We start from the raw sequence: 17,955 nt of genomic DNA on the forward strand, positions 1-17,955 counted from the left end.
CGTGTCTCCTCTCGTGGAGCAGTGCTTTACCATCCACCTGCTTCCTCTCGGGAGCCGGGAGTGGGGAAGACGGGTCGCAGTGTCTTATACGGGATTGTTTTTACCGGTGCCAGGACTCCGCCGAGTGCGATGTGATCGAGGAAAATCTCGGAAGTAGTTCCTAACCCGAAGGTTTTCGTGGGAATGGGAGATGTTACGTGCGCTTGTGTCACGTGCGGCCGGAAAATCGGTGAACCATTGTTTTGCCCCAATGGTCTGCTGTAGGTGAACAGATTTAAGAGTTGTACGTAATCCTTTCTGCTTTCTTCCGTGTCCTAATCGTGGCATATGTGGATTAGAAAAGTATTGGATTTAGGAGAAAGAAACTAGGAGTATAGAAGATAAAAAAAATATAAGGTTTAGTCATGGCTGGTGTTAGCTAAATATTGTTCTGGTTATTTGGAGGGCCAGCTGGTAAAGGAGGTTAGTATGAAGCCTTCATGTTCATTTTGTCGGAAGGTTTTCGTACTAAATCACACTTAATAGTATTTTTCGTGACTATTTTTAATTTCTTTAAGTTATTGACTTAATAATAAAGGTGAATCGAGATTTTGTGAGTTGTTACTAAAAGAAAAAGAGCACTGGTAATTTCCTTAATCTGTTTTACTCATGGTTATAACCGTTTGTATGTATTTTATTTCATACCACCTGTGATAGTTCTGGAAAACGTAGGCAGTGAATTAGAAACCCAATGCGAAAAGGGTACGTGTTCGACTTAATGCGAAGAGATTAATTCTGTATCTCACTAAAGGACTGTACTACGATCTCGATTCAGATTAATTTTCCTCTCGTGACAGTCCATGCGGATTGTTTTCGTCGTATGCTTTTCGGTGCGAAGAGAAGCGCATTTCTCGAACGGCAGAAACGATTTGCAACCCCGGTTCCTCTTGCCCCCCCAAAACCCCACCCCGGGCGTCTTTCGCAAGCCGGCTAATTTGCTTCGCCCCCTCCTCCCGCCTCTTTCCCGGTCCCACTAAGCCATCGCCTACTCCCTAATTGGCCGCGCATTTCGCTTTAAAGAGGTTCTTTGGGGTTTTGAGCGGGGGAGGCCCTGAATGGTGATGGCGGTGTTGCGGAGGGTGCGGAAAAGGGAATCCGGAATGTGCGCTGCCGTCTCTTGTTATCGGTTCGTTTATGCGGCGACGTCATGTCTTCCTCCTTCATGCCCCTCCCTCCCCTCCCCCCCACATTACCCACCTCCCCCTGAACACCAATACTCCGCCCCCTCCGTTCCCTCAACCTCGCTCTCTTTCATTATCTCCCTTTAGTCTTTCAGCCACCTCAATCTCGTTCCTTCTGTCTTTCTCCGCAATCTTCGAGTCTCATCGCGTTGCCGGCGCGATAAAACGTGGCTGGTTAGCGGCTGGCTGCCTTCCGGCTATCTGATCGCTTTTTCTTTCGAGTGTGCCGGTGCCACTGACAAGCCCTCGCGAATGACTTTGTCGTTTTCTCCCTTCAGAGAATGATGGGGTGGATACGACGGGGTGTGGATGTGGAAAATTAGGGTATTGGGATGATTCGGTCAGAGGTCGGTCAAATCAAGATGCTCGACCTTTGTGGCGAGGAAGTGTGCTGTTGTGAAGGCCTGGTTACACGGCACATTAACACGTACGGGTTAATGCCTAAATGTGTGAACGCGAGAATGAACGCCAACATGCACCGTGTAACCACCCAACTTGTGCGAATGCATGCACAGAAAATAGAACCTCTTCTAACTTGGTTCATGCATTCGTACACACGCCTATGCTGTCGACGTTTCTCAGTGGCCATTGCCTTAAATTCTATACGTTGAGACATTTTTGTTCACCTCTCCTGATCCCGCTGGTATTTATTGGTGAACATTTATTGATAGTGGTAACTCTTAGGTTAGGGTAGGTTCCCATGAAGCCTGCTAACAGCAGGCAATAATATGCTCCGTGTATTTCCTACATTCAGGTTGGAGCATGACTTAACCTCACTTCATTCCAACCACAACCTCATTTATCTTCCTACTCGCTCCCCCTTAGCCCAAGATCTTTGACTCCTCTATTTTTTCAACCAATGTCTTAGTTCACGGTCCATTCTTAACCGCATCCCGGTCGTTGTACCTTTTATAACTAGCATTTTCCGTGGTGTGGCTGACTTTAATTGATTTTTAAACCAAATAATACATGTATTTTGTAATGGTTCCTCTTCATTCCGTATCTCCCACGGGGCAGAATAAAGTCACATCGTTTCTTCTCTCCTAAGTGGGAATTGAAATGTTTCTCTCTATTGAATACTTTTTAGCCGATTCCTGTTGTGAAATCCTCCTTGTCCAGCCCTCTTTTATCATTCTGTCGTGCGGCACTTCTATCGAGGACATGAAGAGGGTTAGAGTAATTGGCCGGCGGATCTCTGTCAGTGGCAGGTTTACGTATCGAGGTGGCCTAATCCAGGTTGTCCGACTACCTCCACACTGCCAGCGTCCCGAGTCACATCGTTAGCGGTTTACCGGGGGGTTAGAAACGTCGGAAGGTGTCTCCTTGCGATCGTGAGCCTGCCTCAGGGGCGGCGGGAGAATTATACCTGGATCCGCGCGCCCTATATACCCGTCTCTCTCTTACGCTAGGGGGTCGGCGGTCCTCATTCATCGGTGATCCTCTTTAAATGACTTAGTTCCGGCCACTTTGACCCCGGCCGCCTCTGCGCCCTCAAGATCCGACCCCTTCCCTCCAGTGCCATTGAAACCTTGCAACCCCCCTCCACCTCCATCTCCCCTTCCGTCTCTGCCGCCATCTCTCGGCTACTTCGGCGGAGAGCGAAAAAATAATTAAAAGCGAGAGGGTTATTTCGTCCCGCATGTCCCTCGGGCGGTTTCCTTTCCCCTCTTCACCCCTCGCCCCCTTTAACCTCTATCATCTCCATTCCCCTTCTCCTCCCCACGTCCTTGCTCTGTAGTGAGAGGCATATCTCTCTTATACCCTTTACTCTCTCTCTGAAACTCAACGCACATACGCCAAACACGACCTGATCCCCTCAATCCCTCTCCATCCCCTCGTTCCAAGGCTACCAACCCTCGAGTTTTTTTTCTATCTTTGCTTTGCGTACGGGAAATGTTTATAGGATGCCATCTCCATTAATGTTCTACGTGCCGTAAAGTAATGATGCTGTCAAATGTATCGTTTTCAATCTGCTGTACCTGTCTACTACTCTGTCTTTGAAGCTCTCAAATGGAGGTTTCATACCGGTCGTCAGTTAACCATTTTGCTAGCTGTGAACTTTCTGTCCACCATATCCATTTTATCAATCATTCTCTCTCGATTCACCAGTTATCGGTTGAAACTCTGTTTTGAAAGTCCTTGCGCGTATAATTCAGCGATTCAGTTGTCCTTATTGTTGATAAGGCCCAGCAATTCAATTTTCCTATGATAGCCGTTTCATTTACGTCATGTTGACTTTCAGTTGCTTTGTAATTTTATTTTTGTTGGTAATTATATGTAAATTTATTTCTTTTTGAAATTTTATCGTGCATCAATATCTATCTCTCTTAGGTAATAACCCCATTTTCTTGCCAACTGATCATTACGATTTTATTAATTAAATAATGTCATTGTTTTAAGGAATGTCTTTTTGTTTTTGTCTTGAGTAAAGGATGACCACTTTTTTAAATTCAAAATTCATATGACGTTCATATAATATTCTTGTGTATGGCAAAATAAATATTCCCAGTTTTAAACCTTTCTTGAATATGTCCCGCATTTTCTTCCTTCGAAAACTTTATGAGAGCATTATCGGGGACGCCCTCCGGCTAACGGCCTCTCCTCTCGTCGTCCGACGATTTTTTTTGCTCGCGTCCATGCCGGTCTCCTTTCTGCCGCCTTCATTGAAGTAAACGTGCTGCCAACTTAAACGAAGCGTATTTTATTGCACGGTACTTTTGTGTAGCTGGCGTTTCAATTTCATTTAATTTCCTCCATGTAACACATTTACTCCCGCTTTTATGCCTTCCCCTCAAAATCCTTTCATCATTCCTGGTGATGAACCTCATCCTGTTAAGCGTATTTTGTGATAGCGCATTTTATTTCCGCTTGTCCCCGAGGCATTGAGAGGTTTAAAGTTTCATCCCCGCTTTTAATGCGGAAATGGAACAATGCGCTAACGTATAATCCGCCTCCTCTTTGACTCAAAATACCGTTCTTTATGTTTTCGCTCACTATTTAAACTTGAGGGCTATATCGTCGAATTTAGCGTGCAATGGAATTTGGGATAATCACTGAAATATTGACGGAGCTACAGTGAATGAGAGCGGATGACTTATTCTATTTTTATGGATGGCACTCGTTCTCGGGGACTTGGACCTAAAAACGTTTATTGCAGAGACGTATATATTTTTATAAAGGCTGGACGTTTTAGTGCATTGTTTTTATTTTTTTTATTTTTTTGCATCTCTTCTATCCCTCTCTTGATGATTTTGCCCTTTTAAATTTGCGTTTAATTCATTATTCGTTTCATGTTGCTCGCCAGTTCTGTAGTTCAGCCGTTTTTGAGAATAATAGTGATTGTATTTAGCGTCATAAAGAATGGGAAGTACGTAGTAGCTTCCAAATAGAATTTAAATTTACCCTCCTAGTTTTCTACGCAACACATGTCGTTGTAAAGGTATGTGAAGTATGAACGCTATACGCCTTTATAATGAAATATGTTTCGTCGAAGGCTGAATCGGTTGTGTTAAAGTTAAGTCGTATTTCCTATTCTTTATTATGCATGCCAAATACTTTGTTTAAGTTACGCCATCTGTCCTATGTTAAAGTTAAATGAGCTTAGAAGACTTGACCCCAAAAATATCGCCATTTATTCCATGAGTTTTTCTCGGAGGATTTAATTTTCGATAAATTAATTTCCACCCTTATTGTTCTATTTTAGCTTGTTTTCATTTTGCTGCGTTAATTGTTGTCAAAGCCTCAGGATGTTCGATATCTGCTGGGAATATACCGAGTGCTCCACTAATCTAGAATGCGTCAGTTATAAAAGTCTTTGGGAGGACGAAACGAGCTGTGATTTGCCTCAACCGTCGCACATAATGAAAGCTGAAGAATGAAAATAAGTTCTAGCTCGACGTCCGTGTATCATAGAGAGAATAGATTTTTCGTGAGCCGTAGTCGGCGCATATTTTTTCGCTCGGTGTGTGGCCGTAGCCGCGGCGTCTTGTGAACATACATATAGATATAGATATTCATGGCTTCCAAATTCCGCTAAAAAAATTGGTCCCGGTGATGGAAATGAAATTCAACATATGCTCAAAGCGCGCTTTCGAAGTTGTTCCGTCGCACTCGTCGACTTTAATTTTCCAGAGTGGCGATGAGCCAGCCCACAGTTTTCTGTCCAATTTTTACGGTGTCTCGTGACAAAGAGCGAAACGGAGACTATTGTCGTGCGCTGCATGGCGCGGCTCTGTGGGCAAATCCCTAGTGGAAAGTCCCGCCTATTCGGTCTCCGAGGAACGGTGGGAGTTAAAATTCAGCCGATGCTCGGAACGCAATATCACCGGGACGTGAAAAAATACCTGGGCTACGGGAAAAAGTTAATGCTGAACAGCGTCAATGAAAGGGCTTAGGATTGGAAATATGTAGGCATACATTTTTTTGCCGTAGTTCCCTGCGAGTTGTATTAAATGAAAGCCCTCTAGGGAGATGCATTCCCAATTGTTATGTCAATTTTTTTTTGGAGCTGGAAGATTGCATTAGGAATCAAGCTGGTCCTCCCTCGCGGCGTGGATTAGGCACTATTTCTGGTCTCAATCGATTGCGATGAGTGCTCTGCTTTATTTTCCGCTGCTTTTAGATTGAAAAATGAAGGGGATTTCCTTAGATGCTATCATGACTTGCCTAGAAAAAAAATTGTGGACCCTTGCAAATAAAAATCCCTTGAAAATATTGTTGCAATCTTAGGGAAGATGGAACCGTTAGACGTACTTGCCTCTTTATGCTATTCTGTTACAAATAAGAATCGGGGTAACCCTAATTTTTTCCATGGAAGGTTTTTCATCTTACGTGAGATTATTTCAAGTTTTTGAAGATTGGTGATAAACTTGTCTTATAGTTCCAATCAAAAGCAGTCGAAAGCCATTACGCCTGAATCTGCCCTACTTTTCCGTGTCGAAATATGCTCCGGCGAGTTATCTTCCACATATTTATCATGTTATTCACTCCTTTTTCTTCTTTGGTGAAGTAATAATGACTACTGTGGCGGGGTTCATGGGGGAAAAGTCACCTTTTCTTTGCCGGTGAACTGAGACATGCAAGGGTAACCCGGTTTAGTCTCGGTAGGATCCTTAAATCCTCCGCAAGAGTGCCACTCGTCTCTTTCTCTCACTGCAGTAATAATAATTATTGCGGTCGGAGAGGGCAGGACGAAAAAAAAACACCCACTCTGCCCTCGAACTCATCCGTGGGGTCTCGTTACGACCCGCCAGTCCCCACTCTGCAGAAGGGGTTTCTCTCTCGCCTCCCTTGCCCCCGCCGCCGCCTCCAACTGCCCCCGCATCCCCTCCCCCTCTCCTCGGCCGTGTGGGCGACGCAAGTGTATGGGCGTGGCTAATTGGGCGCATTGGCTCGAAAGAAAGCATGCTCCTCACGTCCTCTTGATTACGTATTCGCGGCCCCCGACGCCGCCCGCCGCGGCGTGCGGTGCCCGGCTAAAACAGGGCCGGCCGTGGCTGGTTACCACGGGTGATGAGGCGGAATTCCCCATGGGTTTAAGCCGGACGCTTGTTTGGGGGCGGGCCCTCGAGTGTCGGGAGTGGTGTTAGGATCCCTCTCCTTGTACTCCCATCTCCTCCTCCGCCCCTGAGCATTAAGCCTCCATCCCACACTCTCCTTGTGTGTGCGCGGGGCTGGGAAATTCCTTTAGAATTGACCCCAAGAGAGAGAGAGGCGAGTTTGGCAAGGGACTCGGGCTGGGATGATGTGCTTCTGAGAGCGTTGGGAGGCGACTGATCTGCCGTTTGTACCGCTCTGAGTGTGTGTATGTGGTGGAGTTGTTTGTGTGCGCTCTCGTGCTGCCCTCTGGTGGGTGAGTGAGTGGTCCTTCCTTTCATCCACGGGCGATATCACTTCCCTCTCCTCGCTTCCCACAACCTTCTCTAACTCCCATACCCGGAAACCGATTTAAATTAATGAGGTTATTTCCTCTTGAGGCTTTTGCTCGTGGTCGCCTTAAGTCGTAAGGTTTTTGCGATCTTGGTCCGAGTGGATCCCTCTTTATAAGTCTTTTTTTCTGGTCTGGACGAAGCTCTCGTGCGTCCCCTGAAATCCTCGGCCCCTGAGCGGAATGGAAGAGTTTGTGTCCGAAATCCCTCCTCGGGAGATCGTGGGTGGGATGGCCCAGAGCGCGTTCGGACTAGAAACAGCGTTATGTTGTTTGATGTTAAAATAATATTTCCACCGATCGTGGAAGTGCTTTACTTGTATGGTAATTTTACGCTAGTATTTTTTGCAAATATTCCTGAGATGGTAAGAAATGTGAACTTTAAAAATTCAAATTAGCGACACGTGTCTCCATATTTTTTAAAAGAATCTATTTGTTTGGAATGATTTCGTGCCTTTCAAAATGCTATTGATTCCCGTGGGTAGTGTTATATTTGGTGTTGAAGGAAAAATGCGGCATATCTTAATTTTTCCTGGGTAATTTAATAGACCTTTGAAAGTTCATTTTTCTTCATTTTGCGGAATGTATTCATCTCGAATCCGTCTGTTCGGGTTTTTGCTCTTGAAAGTTAAAATAAACGATTTGGCAGAGCTGTTTTGGAAATCTATATTCCATGACTGGGCCATCGACTTTCGCAAAAAATTTTAGTCTATCGGTAATAGCTCCATTTTACGTTTCCTCAGTCACTTCAGTTTGATATGATATTTTTTCGCCATTTACGTAGTGATTTCATAGGGGCAGGGCCTTACGATGAATTTCATTGTATGAATTTGAATCTGGCAATGTTATAATTAGTGTTAATTAGTAGGTACAGTATCTGGAACGCTAGTGTGTGTTTCTCAGTTTCCACGGCACCAATCCAATCCATCGGTCCCTCCTCGAGCGTCGCTATACTCGGTTGCCCCTTGTGATGGCGTCCGTATGGTACTCCCCAGCACGCCCACTGCTCGCTGGGACCCTCGTTGAAGCGAGTGCTGCCGAGTGAGATGTCGCGCGAGGAAGAAACGAGCCATTGTGTGCCCGCAATTGGGTCACGCGGCGCGAATGATTTCAAATGAACATCGTATTTTCCACCTCGCCAAACGCCGCCAGTCGTCTCGTCTTGAAGCCGTTCTATTGCGATCCCTATGCGAACTTCGACGACGTATCTTTCAGAGCCCAATATGGCCCGGATTTTCGCTTCCAGCGCCCGCATTTGTCAATGCATCAAAAACCTATTGTTTCAGGGTAAACATAAGCGGCATTTTGTTATTATATTCTCAGAAATAACTAATGCCTTTTATGTTAGCAGGCATGAAAATGGCAAGGTCGTGAGCAGATGTGATCGGTGACGAGTTCATATATCTAACGCTGTTACAATGTTTTAAGTTCATTAAAATTGAAGCATAGAATTTTGGACAGTACTTTTATATCGTTTTCAGTTTATTTGAATGAGCAATTGTAACAATTTAAATTATTCGTTTTCATGTCAATATTAAGTTATGCCAAAAAGTCACGACGCTAACATTCCAGTTTGCAGAATTCCAGAATGCCTTCTTCAAGCGGGTCTTGTCCTTAATTAATAATGTGAACTGAAATAGAAAACGGTACTCTGACGGCTGCTGTTCTTCATGCAATTCCTAGACTTGTATTCTTTGAGGTTGAAGTCGTCTTCACCATTATAATGTCCGGTGTTTGCATTGCATTAAAATCTACTTTCTTAATCACGTCTCTCCAGACTTGCAGCAGTCAGCGTCGCTAGTACTCCCGGTGTGACATTCACGGTTCGTGATAACTTTAACAGACTTTTTTTTGCGCCGTGTTCCTCGAGGTGCAAATTATTTTTTTTAACTCCTTTCAATGCGCTACTCATTATTCAAATGCGGTTGTCGCGCTGGCGTGACGTCTGAGCCAAGTAATTAAAACGGATTGTCAGGAACGACGATATCTGAATAGCATGTAAGTAACCTGGAGTGGAAATTGATAATCCTTCCCGAGTTCTTTGAGAGGAATCAGCCACCGAGATTTATTTAATTCGGTCACGCTTGTTAAGTGACGCGAGCATTAAAGGTTTGTGGGAAGCCTAGCGTGCGGTCTCCATTCTCCTAAAGTAGATGGCTCAGGAGGAGGCAATGGATTTAAAGAGGCCGGAATGGGACGTGTGGAAAGTGTGAATTTAAAATTGTCACCTGAAATGCATGCCTACTCGACACGTTCATGTAAGTGATTTTTTTTACCACTTCATTCTTAAAAAGATGAGTAATAACATTCTCTTTTTCCTCCCTCTCTCATTGCAGATTTTCTCCCGGTTTGGCAAGGTCCTTAAGATTGTGACATTCACCAAGCACAGTGAGTATAACTTATTTTTTTTCGTACTACAGCATGAATCGCGCCTTAACATCCTTTTCATATAATGCCCTTAATGTATGCTCTTGAAGAGCACGGTGTCCCCGAGGACCTGCTCTTTTTTAAGATATCATCTCGAGTGCTTAAAACATTTTTCAAAAAAATGGAAACCCGAGGTCAACAATGTTCAGCCCGGGTCTTTAAATGGCGTCAGCCACTCGTGGTGGCTGTCTTATTTTATTCTAACGTGAGCGTCGCTTTCCTTTTTCAGCATCGTTCCAAGCTTTGATCCAGTATGCCGACGTGGTCACCGCGCAGGCAGCGAAACTGGTGAGTACCCTTTCATTTTTTTTCTACCTTTTTCTCTGCTAGCCTTCAAGTCCCTGTGTGAGTTGGTACAGTTTAGAATTCAGCTGAATTGCTGAAAATAATATCTGAAATGAGGAGGAAAGGGAGGCTTGAGTGGGTATAACTGCTTGGCCGATGCTTGTGGAGGACTGGATCACGAGCCTGACCTCCTCCTGTATATTTCTCGTTGTGTCATCTCTTAGGCGAAGATAAGAAACGTCGATCATGTGTCCATGATTAAAGCACAAATGGTAAATCCACGCTATTTTATTTATCACTTAACCATGGCTTCGTTACTTGGTGTCATTTTCAAGGTATGTGTCGAAACTATGGTCGGTTAAGTGATAAATAAAATAGTGTGGATTTACCATTTGTGCTTAGTCATGGATGTATCATTATTCCACAAAATTAAGCCGGAAACGATTTTATACGTCGATCATGTGGCCTCGTGCAGTACAAATTGACTTACATTTGTCAAACTTTGGAGTAAATATTTTGATGTTGGAATTGGAAGCAGGCTAAACTTAAGCGGTATTACCTATGCTTAGGTGCCTTTAATAGTAAAGAATTCGGGAAGTGTGGTATCCTAGTGGGTAGAGAGCGTGGCTTATCATCGAAGGGTTTTGGGTTCAAATCCGGGGTGATGCGTTCTGACATCCCCAAAAAAATATTTCTTCACAATTCGAGGGAGCCATGGGAATGGATCTTGCCCCTCCTCTGAATGTGCTCTACTCCCGTTCAGTTTATGTCGGACATTCGGCGCGTACTCCCGTGAGTTAACCTGAGGTTAGCTCTATCTCTCTCTATCAAAAAACAGCCTTTGGGTTGAAATCTTAAATCTGTGAGCGCGCAGGTATATTCATAGTCTCTTATATATCGTAGCCCTGAAATCGAAATCCGCAATATTCATGTCCATGATAGGAGGGCAGTCAGAGATGGGATTGACATAATATTCAGTATATTTTTCTGGTTTATAATAGGCCAAGCCAAGATAACGTAACGTTATGAACAGGAAGTGGCTCCATGGGATTCAGCATCATCTATTGAATTGACATAAATCTGAGTCCACTAAAATGCTTTTCCACGATCGATATGCGGTCCAACTGTGATTGATTGGGTATTTCTCTTTTCGTTCTATTTCTTAAAGTCATGCTACACCAAATGAAGTTGTTTATAAGAAGGCTTAACCCTGTATCCCTGAAAGTAATCCTCGGGACCTCGAGTGCAATTCGTACATCATTTTTTTCTCCCGCCACGCCAAACTTGCATCAGTCATTTTTATTCCCAGCTGTCGCCGTTACCGCACGTTATGCCCGGGAACGGGTGCCGCACAAGCGGTTCCGTTTTGGGCCGCGTCGCACGTCCAAACTGCCAGCCTGTCATCGTCGTCTATCGCCCCCCTTTGTTTCGGGCATATCGGCTTGTGACGGGGCGCGAGGGGAAATTTTTGCCACTCCGCGCGCCCCTCCTTGCGTATTTGCGTCATCTCTTTTCGGTGCTTCGCATATTTTTTTGTGAAGAGGGTAGGATACCGGGGCACGTACTTTCGTTCGCTTACAGAAATTCGCCTGCCCGTGACAAGGGAGCGAGGCGTTGCGTAACTTTGTTTCGTATTTTTTTCCGTCTATTTGTTTCTTTATCCGTGGGGGTCGTCGACCCAACCCCGGCGAGATTTCCGTGGGAGCACACTTGTCGTTGCGTTGTGCCCCGTAAAGAGTTGTTTGGGAGGAGAGAGGAGGAGATTCAACAGGCGAAAAGTTGTATTCATTAGCGGAAGTCGTCAGTTTTTCGTAAAGCGCCCCGCATTCGCTACTGCCGTGACTTGGTTGGTACAGCCACCGTGAAATAACCCAATTAGAGGTTTTCAAGAGTAGGTTTTGGAAGCAAGAAAATCCATCATATTTACTATGCTTCGCTGTCTAAGTTTGTTCTCTGTATATACTTATTCCAAAAGCCCTGGATTTTGTTTAAAGTTAATGCATGTACTGCGATGAGGAGAAAAACTGTATTACTTGTCATTTATTTTCCTTTTTGACATCTCTTTGGGCATCGTCATCTCTGAGGAGAAAAGTATCGAGGATTTACGGAGGAGGCAGAGGTTATGGATGTAGGGCGAATGAATAGGGGGAAGGGAGAGGACTTGTGTTCAAAGACAAATGGGATAACTGTGAATTGAAGATGAAAGTTCACTATTATGTAACCGTACCCTAAATCACAGAATACCATTAATATCGTCTTTATTGTGTTTTATGTATTTCTTAACCATGCCGGTCTAATACTAGACTTACTGGGAGTAGTCACCTCAATTAAACGCTGGCTATTGATTTGCCGCCAAGTTAATGGGAGATAAATAAATCCACCTATTTTAGCTTTATTTGCTTAGCTTTATTTATTATAGCTGCTACAAAAAAAAGTTGTATCTACGTTAGCCGAAAAAAATCAGTTAGGTTTTTATTTTTTCACTTTTAAGTTTGTTTTTTTTTGTCATCGAATTGGCCATTCCCACTCCCAGGTTTATCCGCTACAGGACCCTTTTCATTTCAGCCGCGTATCCACCCCGAGCTTTAGTCGTGAGGCCGAGGTGTTTCGGCGGCGGGAGTGGGGAATGTTGTTATGCTAGCTGGGATTTTTGAGCGACGGAAGGGAATGGGGAGCGTAAGCGATTCCAAAGAAGCCTTAAATCCTCGGATTAAGTGGTACTTGCAGCCTCTTGCGAGAGCAGCCTCTTCCTGCTCCCACTCTACCCCCACCTCCTCGGAATTAACCGCGCGGTGCCTCTCTAACATCCCCTGCCATACCTCCCCCAGCCCCCTTGTCCTCCTCCCGTCCCATCACTTCGTCTTCCTCCTCTCTCTCCCTCTCACCTTTCCTTCCCAAATTGCTTCCGTCTCTCCTCTCTCTCGGGTCCCACCTCTTCCCTCGCTCTTCCTCCCTCCCCGGAGAGGGAAATCCCCCCGAGTTTTCAAAACAACTGGCTTCGTTTCGTCCCGCTGATTGCATCTATTATTTACCTCTCTCTCGCTCTCTGTCTCTCTTATTTTTACCGCCGGAAAATCTCGTGACCCGGAGTTTCCGTGCGCATCTCTCGCTCTGCCGCCTTGCCGTTCGTTCTCCGGCAAGTTTGTGTCTAACTATCGCCCTAATCAAGCGTGTGAGGAGTGAATGCGCATTTGTCCCTGGAACGTGTTGTCAAAGGCTCTTTTCTGGAACGTGTTGTAAAAGGCGTTCCCCCTCGGCTCCGTCTCGAATGCTCGCCTTACCGTGTATAACTTATTATTTTGCGATTTGTAAGCTCACTCCCCAATTTCTCGTTTCTTTTTGGACATCGATCATCCAACGTCTCTCATTCATTAAAGGGATTTGAAATCAGCTATTCGCCAAATTCAACTGATCGGACAGTGACTAATGTGCGATTGCTATCAGTGTTGAAACTTGAGGCCGTATCATTTCATTTGAGTTGTTGTATGAATGGAGAAAGTAGAACTGTGGATGTTTATAAATTACTCGCTCTGCCTTCTTGCTGTTCGTTCTCTTGAAAGTTTCTGCCAAACTGTCGCGCTAATCAAGCATGTGAGATGTAGGTACGCATTCGTACGTCCCTGGAACATGTTGTCAAGCGCTTGTCATGCACCTTCGGAAGTTTCACCTCGAATGCACCCTTTTGGGGTCCGGGTTTTGGCGTCTTATAGGTTTCATATCAGTTCTTTCCACGCACAAGGGGTGATGATACTTCAGAGATAAATTTTGCGACTAGGGATAAATATATTTGTCGTCGAAGGGTTGAATTGGCGTTGGATGCTGATGATATATTGAATTGATCGATAAAATCATGCAAAAGTTGCTGAAAATTGTTTTGGAGGATATAATTCTCACGGGTATACCTGAGTGAAGGAGAGAGAACTTCATCTTTTTTTACTGGTAGGTGTAATTAAGAGATTAGTCGAAGAATGCGTATTTTTTCTCTTTATGCATCGCCTTTTTAGTATTACGTTTCAACTTGTACCTAAAGTAGATTTAAAAAATTTCCAACTGCATTTCGATATTTTTACTTTTACGAATTAAAAAAAAGACGAAGAAGTAATGACCAAATAAATTTTATATTTGTGCTCTAGTGGAATCCGATATCCGAAAAAGCAATTACTTTCCGTAGTGCATTAAGTCATTAAAGGTTCTCGTCGAATGGACGAATGTTTTATCGAACGAATGATTTTATCTGGCGCGATCTGAACGGATATACCGACAGCATTGTAGGGCATCATCCAAAAGGTATTCAATAGCTTTAATGAGGCGTTACGTCTTTCGTGCGGGAATAATTGGCTGGACTACTGGCGCGTCGATCAATGCACGAGTCATGGACCAGCCGTGATGCTTGCCTTTGCTCCGAGAATGGTTTTCACGACAGGTATTTGAGCGGACGGAAAAATAAATCATCAAGCTCGGCTGGACACGTATCCGATTTCTACGTTTGCTCGACCGGTCGCCAATCGTAATCCCCCCGAGTTGGCGCCGAGCCCTGGCTATACACCCGGACAATGGGTGTATCGCGTGGGCTCACGTACCCACTCCTCGCTCTCCCTCGTGCACAACTGCACATGCCATTTGTAGCGACTAGGGTGTTTTTTTATCTATTTTTTTGTGCCTTACGAGCGCATAGAAATACGTTTCGTTGACGTGTTGCGAATTCTAGGCAGTCAAGTCAAAATCAGTCTTGAGCATTGGAACTCGGAATGAGTGAGAATGTAACAAGTGTTGCTCGGTGGAATTTATCAGTCCTGTGGATGGAGATACAAAGCACTAAAATGCCACGTTTATATTTTTATGCACGGCTTTGGTTCGCATCAGTTCATTTCCACGTACAGTGTCAGATCGACAATTATTCTACTACATATTTTATTTCAGCACGTATAAGAGTAAGAATGTAATGACTTTACTAGCAGTTAGGGAAATTAGTCGAAAGGAGATACTTTGAATGCTGGGGATGGGATTGTGGTGGATGCGGAATTGCGAGGAAATGCATTAGTCCTTGCTTTAAGGAAGAATATAAAGCTCGTAGGGAAATATGCATGTGTACTGTAACATGGAAGCATTGCCATCATCAAGAGCTAATTTTTATTATCGACGCACTTGCGGTGAAGAGGTGATCTCAAGCCTAACTTGTGGATCATCAGGTTACAGTACTAACTTCGGATACGTGGAAATCGAGTTGGAGGGTAGAATGTTATACAGGCGAAGAATATTATGGAAGATCGGAATTAATTGATAGGATGTTGGGTGATTTGCCTCAAGCCGAGCTGAAGAAATATCTGTTTGTAAATGGGAACTAGGAGGGTGTTCATGTACACTGTAAACCTACCTTTCGGCGGTGGGCAGGTAATACAAGTAATCCATCTCAAGTCCTTGAGCTTTTTGGGGAATTTTACTTTTACTATTTACCTTCCGTCGTATATTTCGCGAGCCTTGCCAAAGGAAAAAGTTAACTGACTGCTAAGTTCTTGCATAGGATGTAAGATTTATGTGCCGGAGTGTGGTTGCCTCCTCTCTCTCTCTCTCTTCCCATTCGCAACACTGCCCGCGACCCATTCCCCGCTCCTTCCCCGTCGTCTTTCCCCTTCTCCAAGTTAACTTTCTCCCTCGGCTTGCAAATCGGCCGCGGCGGTGGGGAAAGGGCCACACAAGAGCATCAGGGCGCACCTTTTGCCATTAAAAGTTTATTAATTAATCCCTCTGCGGCATCCGTCTCCACCCTCGGGCGGGTGTCTCCCCCCCACCTCTGAGGAGAAAGAAGAACCCTTGGCCCTTGTGTGTGCCCTTCTTGCCGTCGCCTCGCGAGCCCACGCGGATGAATGACAAAAGGGCAAAGGGGGTGCCATTGATATCTTTCCCACCCTATTTTTCTCCCCCCTTGTTCTCTCCTCCTTGGCTTTCATATAGACTCACTCCCTCCCTCTTCCATCTTGCCCCTACGCCCTCAGCAGCCCCAGAACTTATTTCCATCTTCCCTCCCTCTCATGTTATGTGTGGGGCGTGATGTATTGCTATCTTTGTGGTGTAACCATGCTGCTGGTTTTCGTCTTCTCCTCGCGCGGTAAGATGGGTCTTAGTGAAAAACTGCCACTTCCAGTGTTTAATCCGCGTACGTACATTTTCGGACTAGTGTTTCCTTAGTGTTGCGTTGGGTTTATGAAAAAATGTGATGTTCATAAGCATTTTCTTAGTTTTTACTTGTTATAATGAGTATGTCAGCTTTAGCCGCTAGGTTGTCCCACTGTGAGGTTGTGTTTCACAACTGTGATTGCTCCGTGGAATAAATGTGATCTTTGAGTTCTAAGATGAATGAAAATTCATAGTTTCGTAGAATTTTCGACCCCGCCTACGTTCCATCATTATTTCCTTTGAAGTGAGTAATCACTTGACAGTTGTATTAATAAACGTACGCTTCCATCTCGTACGGAAATAAAAAAGCAGTAAAAATCGCTTAAAATGTTTTTTCGCTGTCTTTAAATTTTCTATGTACGTAATAATTAATGTGCCATTTTCACTGGTTTATCATGGTGATATCGTTCATGTGTTCATCAATTTCCTCACGCTCAGGGATGTATGGAAACCATTGTTGGTAAACGGTGTAAGAGTTGGAATTTGAGGTAATCCTGGGTTTTTAACTGGTCGCGTTTGTATTCAAGGTAGAACTTATCACGCGCTTTTACTATAAAGTTTCGGGATTGCATAAGGGACCGGGAATGCTGTGCGGTGAATGGAGGATTTTAATGAGAGGGGACTTCATGTTGCTTGAAGAGCACGTCATACATCTAGGCACTTAAATTGCTCTAGATTCCACGGCGCTTTGCTGCACCGATCTCTCTTTCTCCCTCATCATGGATGAAGTAGAGCGCTTTCCTTCAAGGGAGTGAACATGGTTCGTGGAAGGGAAGGGAGTGGATGGGTGTGGAGTTAATGGCACTTCCTGGTTTCGATGGTTATCATTTTTATCCCCCCTCCTCGGTATCCTTTCCGTTGTGGGTAATGAAAGCTTTTTAATTGTATTCGTTTCTGTTATTTTAAGTTTCCCTTTAATTCTTTTATCGTCTTCTTATTATTTCCTAGCGAAAATTAACTCGTATTTGCCCGACATGTCTACGAGAACCATTCCTTTATCGCATCCTCACGTGAGGCTTCTTATTCAATCGTCTCCCTCACTAATAACTAGGTGGAAGTTGCCATTTATTCGATAACTACTGTCTTCAAAAGTTATATCAAATGTCGGTGAGTCTTCTGAAAATTTGAACTGAATATCTCTCGGATATTCATGTTTATTGAGTGTTTTTACCGACCATATTTTGCGATTTGCATATCTCTCATCAATATTTCGTCTTTCTGTTTGGTCATCGGTCATCCTACCCGGGTATTACATTCATTAACGACATTAGAAATCAGACATTCACCAAATTCAACTTATCGCATAGTGACTCATGTTCGGTTGACATCAGTGTTGAAACTGTTTGTCTACTAGAGGCCGAATGATTTCATTATAAGTGTTGTGTGGAAGGAAAAAGTGGAACTGTTGATGCATATAAATCACTCGTAAACCCCTGGTCCGATGACTTCGTTAGGGGGGTGGCACGAAAGAAAATTGTGGTGCTAAATGCTAAATTGTGGTTTTATCATGCATTTTCTATGGATCTCCTGGCAGGATGTGTTTCGGGGCGTGAGCACGCGTGAACTGTTGGCCTGTTTCGGATGCTGCCGTTCGGCGCCCTTCGGCGCGGCTTCCTGCTCCCTTCCCTCGGGGGGGTGGGTGGCAGGAGATAGATGTTAGTACACCCCGAACCTCCCGTACTATCCCCACTCCTTATCCCCTCTCTCCCCGATGTTGAAGACCTTTCCATTCTCTTTGAGCAACCCCCTCCCATGGCGCTCAGCGGTCGTGAATCGTTTTGCGGCCGGGAGGGGGAGACGGAGCGGCGGCGCCTCAGTTCGGCGCCTTGCACTTCCACCCCCTCCCCACGCGTCCATTGTGCCCCCCGCCTCTTTAATACATGCCGCAAGAACCACTCAATGCCTGTCTCTCTCTATCTCGGC

The 17,955-nt window shown here is 44.7% G+C and overlaps 1 protein-coding gene across 5 annotated transcripts in view; it reads left to right on the forward strand.

Moving 5' to 3' along the window:
• LOC124163639 (polypyrimidine tract-binding protein 1) overlaps positions 1-17,955 on the forward strand; it is a 973,136-nt gene that overhangs the window by 795,956 nt on the left and 159,225 nt on the right. For all 5 annotated transcript variants that reach the window (XM_046540700.1, XM_046540691.1, XM_046540704.1 and 2 more), the window contains 2 exons: positions 9,483-9,534; positions 9,803-9,861. In XM_046540700.1, the coding sequence (XP_046396656.1) occupies positions 9,483-9,534; positions 9,803-9,861 (111 nt within the window). The remainder of the gene's footprint in view (positions 1-9,482; positions 9,535-9,802; positions 9,862-17,955) is intronic.

The sequence above is a fragment of the Ischnura elegans genome, chromosome 1 (assembly GCF_921293095.1).
Source record: "Ischnura elegans chromosome 1, ioIscEleg1.1, whole genome shotgun sequence".
Taxonomy (NCBI): Eukaryota; Metazoa; Arthropoda; class Insecta; order Odonata; family Coenagrionidae; genus Ischnura; species Ischnura elegans.